Here is a 14,212-nt window from a genome sequence, read left to right on the forward strand (position 1 = left end):
TTTTTTTTTCCATTCCCATCTCATTTCAAGACATCTTGGACAATATCAGGCCATTTACATTTGCTGAGTCACCTACATATTGAAAACATTACAAATGTACATCTATGCAGCTGAATGCTTCAAATTCCTCAAAATAATCATTTTTCCTTGTTAAACTGGGGGAGGAAGGGGGATGAGGGTTTTAGCACTGCATCAGCAACACTGCTCACAATCAACTGTGTCAGTCTTACTGAACGGCAAGAAACATGCTATTTTCCTTAACACCAGTTTAACCCATTCTCTGATTTCTAATGAAAACTCTGATAGTGCAGCTCAAGAATTCCAGCACTCATAGAAATTACTTCTTTTTAAGCACAAGAAATTGTAGAAGTTCCACTGTATCATCAAATATACTCACTTTTCTCACATGCAAATCATCATGGGGCCATGTCATAGGCAAACCCATAAGCATGTTAAGAATGCCTCCCCCATGTGAGGGTCACTCATATGTTATTCACTGAATCTTCTTTCCCCCTACCTCAGGAATCTTCTAGAGGCATTCACACTGGCGTGAATGAGATTGTACTGCCAATTCATAAAGCGATTCCTCCTTTCCTATGAGGCAGGAAGACGAGTAGGACCAAATCAGGCTATTTTATACCTACCAAGAAAAGATGAGAACTTCACTTACCCACCTACAAGCTCAGAAAAAACAGGATGGGCTCACTGACAACAACTTGTTCTGCGCAGGTCTGTGTAGGTTCTCCTGCCACCCGCTCACAGTGCCGTTCTGAGCACCTTCCTGTAGAGACACAGCTGCCATCTGTGATGTGTGCTTTGCTCTCCCTCATCCTCTCCCCAAGGGCAGAACCACGCGTTTATTTTTGCACTGAATGAACGCTGTCCTCAGGAAGAGCCACGTGTCTGGCTGTGAACAAAGCCTGCTGACAGCCCAGCTCCTGCAGAACTGCACCCCCTCTGCATGTCTGCTGACCCCACATTCACCCCCACACGGGCACCACGTGCCTCGGCACATGGAAGGATGTGGGGTGTCAACAGAGCCAAGCTGGCGCACCAGTACGAAACCAAGACGTACGGAGGACAGAAAAACCAAGGCACTCCTGTGAACATGCTGCACAGTTCAGCAGGAATTTCACATGGCGTTACCTCAAGCCCCTCCAAACAAGTCTCCTTGTCTTCCTCTTAATGTACTTCCCCCTCCTAGCACTCACTCCACAACCACAGGTATCTTGTGATAAAATGCAGAATTATGAACACAATGCAAAATGTTGAAAAATAGTATTTATTAGCACCCAATTTACATAATTATATGGTACAAATGACACTTGCTGCTGCAACATTAAATAAAGCTGCTCTTAAAAACCATTGCTTATTTCTGGAAGTCCGTGTGATTTTGCTCAGCACAGAATGCGGGTACAGTACACAGATACCCCACTTCACTACTGCCATACCAACACAAATACCTGCATGGTTACCTCAATGGGGTCTCATTTTAAACGGCACACTAACATAAGCAGATCTATATAATTTTAAATGACAAAATATTTATTTGACTTATTCAGGCAAGTGAATGTAGCTTTAAATATAACCTATCCAAGAAGTTTCACAAAATATGAATTGCAGTGAAAAAGAGAAAATTCAGGGCTGCACTTGAGAAGCTCAAAATTACACTGGCGTATTTCAAAATAATCTCCCTCTGAATTTTCTATCTTTGCCATTATCCAGCATTTTAAACTACTGTGTTTTAGTAAGAAGTTTAATACTAAGTTTCTGAATAAGCATTTCCATTTAAAGCAAAAATTTATACTTGTAATAATAAACGCTAAACAAATCTTTGGAGATTGAATCACTTTCCTTTTTCTCATGTCCCATGATTAATAAGCCTTTTCAAAATCATGAAATATATTACATTTATGGATGCTTACTCTCAAGAAAACTATTTCCTTCATAAATTAGAAAACAGAATTTCTCACTCAAAATAACATTCACTTTTGTACAACAGTTGCATTTAAACAAGGTAATTTTGGTGGTACTGCAATTCTGACACAGCCTTGTACTGAGCCATACACAAAAAACTGACAAGTAGACTATTACTCAACAAGTAGGTACTTCTCATTTGGATCCAAAATTCTGCAAGACACTTGAAGCCAAACATTGTTTCAAAGTAGTCATTCAAAACTGGTGTATAAAATCATAACCTAGCCATAGTTCTGAAGGGGAATCTTAATTTCCTTAAGCTGTTTGTATATCAGCCACAGTAGCCTTTTCATATCAACAATCTGCAATGGAAGTGACCCAAAACAGAAGGGAAGCCACTGAAATTACTAACATATTAGTGGTTATCACCTATAGTAACTTCTCCTAAAGAGAGCTGTCAGGTATTTCTAAGTTCCATCAGAAAAGAAAAAAGTGTATTAATATAAGCAACAACAACAAAAAAAATTCCTAGCTACAGTCCATATGGCAAAGAAATTTGTCTTTTTCAACCTGACAGTTAAGTGAAGATAATTATGCAAAATACAATGCAAAGCTGACAAACGTCAACAGAGAACCTTACAGCAACAAAAGTCATCTCATCATGGAGTTCCTTCTACAAGTTTTTTCAGATGCACTATTCAAGGAAAAAATAGCACAAGACCACTTTTCAGTTTGCTTGGACTATAAAGGTACAAGAAATCATTAGCTAGCATGCTCAGTTTGCATTTCCAAAAGAAGCACTAACACATACGAGACAGTTTTCAAAACTGATGCACATTTGCAAATGTCCAACTTCAAGGAAACAATTCTAGGAGGCATATATCTGAAAACAAGCTACATTCGAAAGCACTGTATCTTGATGATAGGAAGCATAAAAAAATAAATTCTTAATGGAAAAATATTAGCTTGAAGTCCATCATTTATCCCTTATACAATGTTTTTGGCTGCTTTTCACAATTAATCCAAAAATAATGACAATATTTGGCTTGGCAATAAGTTTTCCTTTCCCTTTCAGAACAGTACAAATCTAGCTGTATAAATCTTTTCCTAACACCACAGTCTAATACTCTGGTGTGAGGACCAAGGGTTACTCAAAATAACCAGGAAGTAATTTTGGGAGCCTGCAATTCAAACTTAAGGGAACCAAAGAAGGCTGGCCTGGAGGACCACGTCAATCCAAGGCTTTGAGCAGCTTAGAAACACGTACACGGGGTATGGTTTAAACACTGGTGTGATCTCCCAGGATCACAGCATGGCTTGGCAGCATGAGCAGGGCAGAAGCAGTCTAACACACAATACCACAATCTACATTTAGGCAGGAAGAAGTTGGGCTAAGAATATAATATTGTTAAATGCCTTTTTAGCTCAGCCATAGTTTGGATTTTGTAGTCTAACAACAAGTCTCGCCTGCCAACAAACCAGATGAGCTCCACAAATTATACTATTCAACTGGATTTATGCCTTCTGTAGTGGAATCCACATTCTCAAAAATATCTTAAATGATACAACAATTCATAAGCTTTCACAACTGACTACAGAGCAGCAAAACCAACTCAGAAGGCAGGCTAAGAGATAACACACCAAAATTAAATAAACTGCATGTAAGGAGGTACAAATCCATCTTTTGGTGGTGAGAGGGCCGGGCTGAAGCTGAAGCTTCAACCACCCTTCAAAAAACCACTCCAAGAGAAAAATCAGAAGTCCTTCATGACATCCTGCAGTAAGTGCTCGCTGCAGATGAGATTTTAAGATTCTCAGAAAATGTATCCTAAAGGGAAATTCAAGTGGGAAGATAAAAAGCCCAGATCAAAAGGATAGATAACCTGCACAGGTATGTTAATTAGCACAGGCACAGGCATTTTTTTAAAGGTCACATTTCCAATCATCCTCCCTCCTAGGAACATTCCCACCAGCTAAACAAGAGTGTTTGCCTGAACAAGGACTATTTAAACAAGAGTCATCCTAGTCCTTCCCCACCCTCCCCAGGAGTTTGTTCATTTGCTCTGCTGTATTTAACACTATATTTTACATTAGGGGTTATTTTTTTAAAACATTCTGACATAATTGGATGGACCAACACTGCTGTCCATCAGTTTCTCTGCTGCTCAGTAGGAATGTGGCAGAGGCTTTCAGTGGCAGTTTACAGGCAAATCATTTCCATAACTCTGTATCTAAGCTTACAGAAACTGATGATGAAAGAGTCAAGACTGTTCACCTATTGTCACCCTCTTCAACTAAACATGTTATCAGATTCACATAAAATATTCTCAACACCTTCATGTCCTTATGGAAAAAAGGAGCTTCCTGAAACAGCTGAGCATTTTTTTCAAGGAAATCTTTCCATCCTCTCAGCCACTCAGTAGTAACAACTATTCTAAGTATCTCTACGATGCTCATGAACAGCAGCTGCCCAAGAAAACTCGTATTGCCATGTCAAAGATTGCCACATCTTACACAAATCAATTTACCACATGGAAGAGGTTAACTATTGTATTCTGATTTCTTCATTTCTCACAGCGTAGTCCAAACCAACTTCCACTAAACAGCCACAAATTTCAGCACAGGACAACCACAATGGCTGTATTTTCTTCCTTAATGCATCTCAGGTTGACTAGACATTTCACACAGGCACCAAGCAGGCTCTTGGATACCTGGGACAGACAGTCTGCGAATACACTGTCAAGCCACAGCCTGAAAATGTTTCCAAATCTTGAAAGGCATTAGTAAAACCAAGACTTGATTATCTGATCATTATGCCTGCTTTTCAACTTTTTGTTTTCACACTTCTGCCCATCAAAAGCTGCTCAAAAAACATATGAGTTTACAGAAATTGATGCTCCCCAAAATTACACTGCTAAAACCCAAGGAGGCAGAGAAAGGCAACACATCTGTGATCCAATAAATGTACTGAAAAGGTACTGTAACTAAGTCCTTTATCTCTCATTCATTTATTCAAAAGAACAAATCTCTGGTTACTTTAAATTCACAACTGAAAACCAGTACTGTATGACCTAATCACAAAGCTGTATGGTGAACACCATACACGTACTCAACCAAATTACATGGGACTGCTTTAACATGACGTTATTTGAAAATACACGTCCTAAAAGAATAGGCTACAGTACATGGCATGTAGTTCTACAGGCTTCTTGCTAAAGAACATAGTTTATCAAAATAAAGATGGATGAGATGAAAGTAGCGAATCTTTTTTGTGGAAGTTTTCTCTCTGAGGCCCAAAAATAAATACAGACACTAAGATTTTGTAAGAGTGACACAATATATCTAGAACTTCTTCCAAGTTACTCCAAATAATTCTGTGCAAGTGTTTTGGTAACTGAATCCAATATGTGAAAGCAAGCAGCCCAGTGAAGTAAATTAGAGTAAAAGTGAGAGTACTTAAACTAGTGGACCAATTTTCAACACACAGAAGGACTGAAAATTCTCCCATGAAATAAGTTAGTATAACCAAAATCATTAGCACAGGCTAACATAGACAAAAAATTATATGAGCTAACCATTAAAAAATTACCATGTAAATTAGATATGGGAAAAATAGTAATGGTAAATGCTATATACTGATATTGCAGAAAAATGTTTTTTTCCAAGAATAAGCCTTGGGTCCAGTTTTGTTTACACTTTGGATATATGTATCACACTAATGAAAGTTACTAAGTACACTGAACCAGGAAAAACTGCACAGAAAAGGGGAACAAATAAAAATAATTTAGTGCCCTCAGAAGTTCAAAACTTGTAAGATCCAGGATAATCATGAAACAGGAATTAAGTCTCTAGCTGCAAAAGAATCATAACATACTAAAAGTGAAGAAGAAACTTGAAAAGCAGCAATGCTCAAATGTTATTTAAAGGAGTTGTCATAAATAAAGAAATATGATTTAAGTTTGTCAGACATCAAAAGCTTGGTCTTCCTACAAAAGCATCATGTTAGAGAGGATAAACCCAATCAAATAACAACCACACTTAACAGATGACCCTCAGACTAAGTCCAACAAATCATGCATGTGGAATGGTGGTATGGACACCAATATCTGGAGAAATGAGCCTAAAGGATGAAAACAAGCAAATGTTGTGCAAAAAAAGCAGACTAAAAAATAGCTTGAAGAAAGCAGAAAGGAATGAAAATATACAGACAGAACCAGGGTGTGCCTGGAGGTTCCAAATTACAAAGACTATGAAGAGTATGTAAAATGGCACAAAAGATGGCTTGGAATACTGGCATGAAATTACAAAAAAGAGCTACTAAATATTACATAAATTCTCCTGCCAGTGAGATGTAGTCATTGAAATAATCTTTAAAAGGAAGCCTAATTGTTTTAGAACATATAAAATCTCACTGGCCAAGACAATATTAGAATGCACAAGTCTACAACCCCGCTTTAGAAAGCAGATGGACTAGATAACCTAAATAATTTTGTCAACCTCATCTCCTACGATGATGCTCAGAAGATCTGACAGGCTCATGCACAATACCCTGCAGTCCTACAAGTATGTGAGCAAGTACAGTAAAAAGACATTGACATCAATTATGAAGACAAGCACAAAAATATATATATTCCACAACCTCTTTGTAAGGCTACATATGTTTTGTTTTGTTTTTTAAAGGCACCTCATCCTCTAGCTATTGCCAGCTTTTAAAAAAATCACTTTTCGGTTTGAGCAAGAGCTCAAGAGTGAGAAGGAAACATCTTTCAATTCACATTTGAACAGCCACTTCTTACATTCCAATTGTAATCAGAATGACAGTCTTTAAAAACAAGCATGCTGGCCTATTAGTTTTTATGTACAGCAATTTAAACAACTGTGACTACATATTGTATTGTGTAAGCAAAAACACAACATTCATTTCATACTCACACCATTATCCTTTGTATACACAAACTCAAGAGAACTCTTAATACTAAAACATTAAAATGCACCCATGGAGTCTTCCCTTACTAGACACATTTAATACATGTTTACAATATATATACACATATATAATATACATAACTTTTAGAATTTTTCAAATAAATTTTTGTAATTTTTCTCTTCAAAAAGAAATAAAATAATGACACTGAAAGAATATGAGTCAAGTACACAAAACTCTCACAAAGTTGAATGCTCAGTTTTGCAGCCAAGTTTCCTCCTTTTCATCATAACCAAAACATTTTATAAAAACTAAATAATCTGTATTATTATTGTAGTCATCTGTTTCATGGTAAAAGTTCTAATCTTATCTAAGGAAATATATTGCATATCAATATCATGAACTGACATATGTGAATATTCTGAGCAATAAAAGGTATTCCAGAATATTTTAGCAGTACATATAATGGTAGCAGGCTCAAACAGCACAGGTCAACCTTTTATTCTAAATAATATACTTGCTTTAAACTCTGAGATCAACTTCAAATGTGGTCCCATCCCCAAATGGCACTCTAAAAACAACATAGTCGAACCTCATGTTGACATTTTTCGATGACTCCTGCTTATGAAGTGTCAGTTTAAAGGTAAGGACTTATTTATCAGTTTCCAGTCTTAACCTCAGGCTGGTATATGAAGAGTTGCACTGGGTTCTTTCCTACTCATATCAGCACCAGAAATCAACTCCAGCAGAAATTCTGCTTTCCATTCTCATCAGAGAAAAACACCAACTTCGTGCTTATGAATAGTAATAATTCTGATGATGACACACAACAGAAAAGAACCCACTCACTTTCCTTTAAGAAGGAACAAAAAGACTAACAGATTGGATTAAAAGTTATTTGTCAAATCAACAGAGAAGCTCTGAATAGATAAACAAAGCACATCTGTTGAGTAATTATGAGAAGCACTCATTCTTCAGGTAACCCAATCAATGGCACATACAGCCAGTGAAGTGGACAAGGTAAAAAGTCCCTCAAATGGTGCAGCTGGGAAATATTCTAGCAGTAGCAGAATCTCTCAAACTGATGGAGCTTTGTACAGTTTCCACCTATTCCACTAAAAGGACTCATACAAAGCATCAGATTTAATCTTCAAACAAAGTATTTCACTGTTATCCATAATGCCCAGAATGATACCCTTTTTAGCAGGAACAGAAAAAAAGGGGACGAATGTTTGATAGCTATAATTGTAGGACAGCTTCTTTGGAAAGCTTTTTGATAATTTCTTGTGCCAGATCTCCAAGAATAAACAGCATTAAAATCTGAATAAGTTAAATTTTCTACTACAGTTTGCACAGATTGCGTCAGTCTGTTGTTAATTGGGATTTAGACTAAAGGCTCAGTTTCTAGCCATACGCTAATACAGGCTTAAAAATTATATCATTTTTTTTGCAAACAAAATATTTACTGAGAAACACAGAAGATGTAACAGAAACTTTACTGCATTTTAATGTATGTTAGTAATTTGCCTTCCTTTAATTGCATTTATCTTAGGCTAGCAGCCAGGTGGCTGAGATTAACTATCTGCTACTGCTCTCTGAACAAGATCTACTTTATTCATACACCAAAGGGATGACCAAATGCCTCTCACATGATACAGTAAAGAGCATGTGAACTGACTTTGAATCACTTTTTCCAGGTGATTTGAGTACATTAAGATTCTTCAATGAGAACATCCTAGGAAGTTTCCCTCTTTTCCTGCTCCCTGATGCAATTAGACCCCTTCTTTCCAGTACTCCATTTTATTAATAGAGAATACGTAGACCTAGTTTCACCCAAGGCCTGCCTGGACGAAAATTCACACCCTCTACATAAAAGCTTTTTTTTTTTAAAACTATTTGAAACTGAGAGATTCCAAGCTCTCAGCACCAGCTGAGCTCACAGAAACCAGAACAAACGTCAATTTAGAAAACAGCACCCTGCAAAACTACACACTTACAAACAATCTCTGAATTATAGGGCAAGATAAAACAACTCATGCCCTCCACTTCTCTTTTGTGCAGCTGGTTAAATATATACAAAGCTAAAGTTGAATGGGAAGCACTCTGTCATACAAACACTTTAGCCAGGGCATCTGCTCCTGCACTGGCAATATAACATTTGGATGGGTGGAAAGCCACGTCATGAATGGACTCATCAAATTTTTTGCGATGGGCAGTAAATTCTTGGATGCAGGTCTTGCTTTCAAGATTCCACAAGCGAATCGAACAGTCATGGCCTAAAGAAAGGGAAAAGAGTTTTCTTTATAATTTGCATGCCTCCCACCATTATGAGAAAAAGAAAATGAAATCTGAATGTACTTACTGCCAGACATCAAATACAAGCCATTAGGATCAACAGCTAAACTTGTAACTGCATCTAAGTGAGCTACCATGGAGTGGATCAGTTTTCCTTCGAAAGAAAAGATTTATTTAGGTTATTTTCTGCAATTAACTTTGTTGTCTGTATTCACTGCTTATGACCCTATCACAGCTGATATAAACACAAGAGATCTTGTCCCATGACTGAATCATTAAAATTATAGAAGTCAGTATTTGAATGTTTACAGTTCCCAAGAACCACAGTAGCAGTATCACCAACATTTATGAGACCTTTGCTTTAAGCCACGCTGACACTGCAATCACTGTGCATTTTAAATATCTGCCCCTTAAGCGAATTAATGGAGTTCTCAGGTAGTATCTTGAATGGGTAGGAAGGCAGGGGCTGAGCATACTAGAAGCAATGAACATAAACTACCTGGGAATAGGGGATAGTTGTCTCAGAGAGAATTAATGTTTTATCACAGCTTATTATAATCACAGCAATAATTTCATGTTAAAAGTAAGAACTCATGGGTCAAATGTGGCAGAGGTCTAGGAAGCACTAAAGGAGTGCCAGAGGTTCCTGCTCTCAAGAGCAAAATAATACAGACAATCAATAGAAGAAACATAAACATAAGAACATGAAGATTTTTGAAAAAGATTCATTTTATGTTAAATATTTATAAACCCCATCCATAGGGCATTCTAAAAGAATGGACAGAGAGACTCAAGTTCCTTATCACTTTGCCAACCAAGCTTTAAATGAGCTGGCAATCTTTATACTCTACTCTACTTTATACTCTCTACTGATGAGAGATTTCTGCTTCAGAAGCTACCCCATTCTTGACATCCCTCAGCATTTGTGTGAGTAATATTGATTATAACAAAATTGGGAATACGATTTATATTACACAATGGCTATGGCTAAGACCTGCTGAAAAGATGCATACCTGTGTTGTTGTCATAGAATTTGATGTGTCTGTCCTCATGAGCAGTGATACTAATTGGAAGAGTTGGATGGCTGATGACTCTGTTTATCTGACAGGAAGAACTGACTGCTAAGAAAAAACCCACACAAATCAGTATAAGTAAGTTGCTAAGTTCTTTGAAAGACTGCTACAAAGAAATAAATATGTAGTCAATCTAATTTGCAAAATACTTGTTACATACATATCCTGGCAACTCTCAGCTAGCACCTTATGTTGTGCGCTTTCCTCTAAAATACTTTCCAAACTACACAAGACAGAGACTTACATAAAACATATGTGTGCCAAATAAGGTCCAGCTTTTGGACATGGTTTTAGATAGGCACATCAGGCAAAAATGTGAAACCAAAAACTGAGTGAAAACACCTCATTCATACACATTCCTTCTCTTGCGAAGTCAAACTTTCTTCATAACACACAGGACAGGTAAATAAACACTGCAGCCAATATGTTTGAAGCAAACAAAACCTACCCCTTATTGTCTGATGTATAGGTATTGAAATTATTATTGAAAAAAGGATGCTCGATTATTCATAGGAGAGCCAATTTCCTAGCCTTCAGTAATTCTGAAATAGCATGCATATATATAGATATATATACACCCAGAGGAAAAAAGTATAGGAATTTTCTGGTTAGAAATCCAGGCATTGGTATGATGCACAGGTTCATGAAAGAGGTGTCTTAAGTCATAGATTATGAAAAAACCCACAAATAGTCATAACACAGGAAATCAAAATACAGATATTGTCTTTCATGTTGACTGTATTTAGCTAAATTGCTTCCAAAGAACATTCACACAATTTAATCTAAATTCTTACTAAAATAAACAAAATAGAAGGTTCACTTCCTATTAAAATGGTAAAGATTAATTTTACACCTTTCTATAAAAATCTGAACCATAAGGCAGTGTCAGCATCGACAGGACACTTAGAAATTATGAAAGTATAAATTCAGGAAAAAAACCTCCACATTCATATTCATAAACATCCCTAAAATTACTAAAAGCACATGAACCTTCACCACATCCAGCCATCCTCACGGTTTGAAAATGCCAAGCAGAGGCTTATACTGAGCAGAAGAGTCCCTAAATAGTGTGTAGGGCATTTCAGGTGATATTTTCCTCTTGTCTAGTTCTTGTAGAAATAATAATTTATTTCTTTAAAATACATGTCAGTTTTATAGTACTGTTACATAACCAAAGATACTAAACAGGGACTTCTGGTTGCCATATCAGGGTCTTCTTTTCCTAAAGGAACATTACGGAATTACAGCAAGGAGTAGGTGCAAAAAACAGAAGGGAGATAGGGAGGGAGGAAGAAAGGTGGCTTCCACTGAATTGCTTTAACTAATTTAGAACGGTTTTTTTAGACAGGAACAAAGATGTGGGTTAAAAGAAGACATCCAGCACAGTAAGGAATAGCCTAAAGAAGAGATACGGAACTTTCCATTTGCTCTTATAAAATTACAGTCATTTCAATATTTTAAAACACACAAGCAAAGCCAACAAGAATGGCTTAGTGCTTTTTAAAAATATAATTAAATAGTAGAATTCAGTGACACAAATCCCTAAGAGTGAGGGAAAAAATACCAAAATTTTAAAAGACTCAATGTTTTACCATTGTGGCCTGAATATGAACCCTTATGTTTCAGCTCATTCTGGTCTCTTTTGTAAAGTCATTGTAAAATAATGTACTAACAGCAGGCTCTTCACAGTATCCTCTAAAACTTCTAGTATTGGTCACTGACATGATCCAAGGCATTATACAGATCACAAGGAGACCCTGTGAATTAATACTCTTTAACTGGAGCTTTGCTTTCCTCCTTCAGTGAAAATTTCAACTAAAGCCCATGTCCAAATGAGACAAGAGTGCAATAAAGCTTAGAACATGGATACCTCTGAAGAAAAATAAAAATAATTGACACACACTCCCAATTTTTAAATAAATTTAACATATTAAATTTTTGCCTCTTTTGCAGTTTTGGACTGAAGAGAAAATGGATATATTGAATCTGCAAAAATCACAAAGCCTTATTAAAGAAAGTTGTGCTTTTTCTCATGCTACTTGAAGAGTAGCATTTCCTCTCATTCCCCTGAAGAGGAATTCAGAGTGTGAGCTTGTTTCTATCTTATTTCAGAAGTATACACATTCTTCTGCTACTGCAAAACCTGTGAGGTCTGTTGTAGTAGTAACAATTTACTGTTACATACCAGAACACAGCTTCTAACATTATCCATCTTATAATTTCTCATGCCACTGCCTAATTCTTTGGAAGCACTGAAAAGATTATCAACAGTATCCATCTTAAACAAGCATTTTTTTTTCCTTTAGTTGGTTTGGGGCTTTTGATACATACTAGTATCCACACTGGACTCCAGGGTAAGAATTCGCTGCCGTGTCTCCATGTTAAAAATGCTAGTGTGTCCACTGTTAAATGACGCTACCATGAGGCTTGGGTCACTGCTCACAAGGTCTACTGATGAAGGGATTCCCATTTCTAGAAAACAATGTAGAGAAGATATAGTTGGTGTAAAGAAAATGAAAAAAAAAAATTAAACAAAAAAAATCCTTACAAAAAAAGTAAGCACTTCAACACCAAAAGGACCCCAATTATCAAAGGAAATGTTGCATTCTAAAATATAAATTATGCCAATCTAAATAGCTTTCCCTGTATGATAACTATTTTAATCCTATTTTTTTGGACATGTGTATCAACAACTTTCTTTACTAAGACGCTGTATCTGGAACTGCAGCTGTGCAGAAATCTACTTTAAAATTAAGAAAGCAAGAACTCCCTGTCCCCTTCTCCTTCCTTTAACTGTAGCAGCAATTCTCAAAAAAAAACTCCACCAAACTCCATTGCTTTGAGTAAAAGGACATGAAATTGAAGTGTACAACAAGTGACATGACAGATAATTAATGTTGTTATAATTAACCTAGACAAAATCAGAGCTTAATAAAACACCAAAGTTCTCCAGGTGCAGATTTCGCACACTGGAACTGTCATCATGTACAATTATATAAATACATTATAAACTTGTATTTCAAAGCTCCTGCCTATTGTGGTATATATTTGATCTCCTTATACTGTAGCTATCTGCACACTACAGGACAGAAGGTCAAATCAGCAAAGCTTGGGTATAGGATATACTCTTTAGGATTTTTCTCTTCAAATGTCCCATTCACCACCTGCTATGTGAAAGAACAACACCAGTTGCAACAGACATCAGGAGGAGGAGGAAAAGACAGAGAGTGAGAAACTGAATTTTAAGCAACCTAATGTTGAATCATAGATTCAGATAACACAGGAATACCATCACATCCCTGTAAACTCTCTAGAGATTCATGGGAGAAATATCCTTCTGAGACACAGGACCTCAGGAATATTTCTCAGGAATGGCAGTAGTTATCTACAAGTACCCGAAAAAAAGCCAAAAAGGATTGGTGTGAGAAAAAAACACATTGTTTCTCAAGTGACCTTTTCTACCACTGCCATGCATGCTTCCTGGTAAGCAGGAATCTGCAGCTTCCTGGTAAGCCTACAATGGTTAATCTGAACGACTCGAATAATGACTGACAGATATTTTAGGGGTTTGTTAAAGGTTATCAATAAGCTATATTTGGAAAACTGAGCTTACAGTCTTTGGATTTCACAACTGGGCTTCATTCCAGTTTGGAATACAAAAAAAAAGCCCTAATATTAGGGCTATTATATTGTCTCTGCGAGGGAAGACTACTCCTCCTTCCCCCTTAGTTTAATAATTAAAACCAAAACAACTCACAGTAACAAACTCCATAACTCTACCAGGAAGTTTTCAATGCAGGCAGATAGGCAAGCTGGCAATAACAAGCCTGCATACCTTTAGAAACATAGTTTTGCTAAAACTAAAATACATGGAATGTTTCTATTTTGCTCAGTCTGTTTCAACTAACAAGCAATGGCATATCTGACCAGCTTTACACTATAATTTGACATGTCTGTCCAGCTGTAACAAAGTTTATTTTGCCTCAAAGTTTTTCTGAAGAGA

General features: G+C 36.7%; 1 protein-coding gene across 1 annotated transcript in view; it reads right to left on the reverse strand.

Moving 5' to 3' along the window:
• Positions 1-1,266: 1,266 nt before the first annotated feature.
• The window catches only part of STRN (striatin), a 69,336-nt gene continuing 56,390 nt past the window's right edge, over positions 1,267-14,212 (reverse strand). Inside the window, 4 exon segments of the mRNA XM_071429589.1 lie at positions 1,267-9,117; positions 9,204-9,290; positions 10,150-10,257; positions 12,541-12,681. Of these exon segments, the coding sequence (XP_071285690.1) occupies positions 8,948-9,117; positions 9,204-9,290; positions 10,150-10,257; positions 12,541-12,681 (506 nt within the window). The 3' untranslated portion in view covers positions 1,267-8,947.

Source organism: Agelaius tricolor, unplaced genomic scaffold (assembly GCF_023055355.1).
Source record: "Agelaius tricolor isolate 1412-34295 unplaced genomic scaffold, bAgeTri1.0.p SCAF_1, whole genome shotgun sequence".
Taxonomy (NCBI): domain Eukaryota; kingdom Metazoa; phylum Chordata; class Aves; order Passeriformes; family Icteridae; genus Agelaius; species Agelaius tricolor.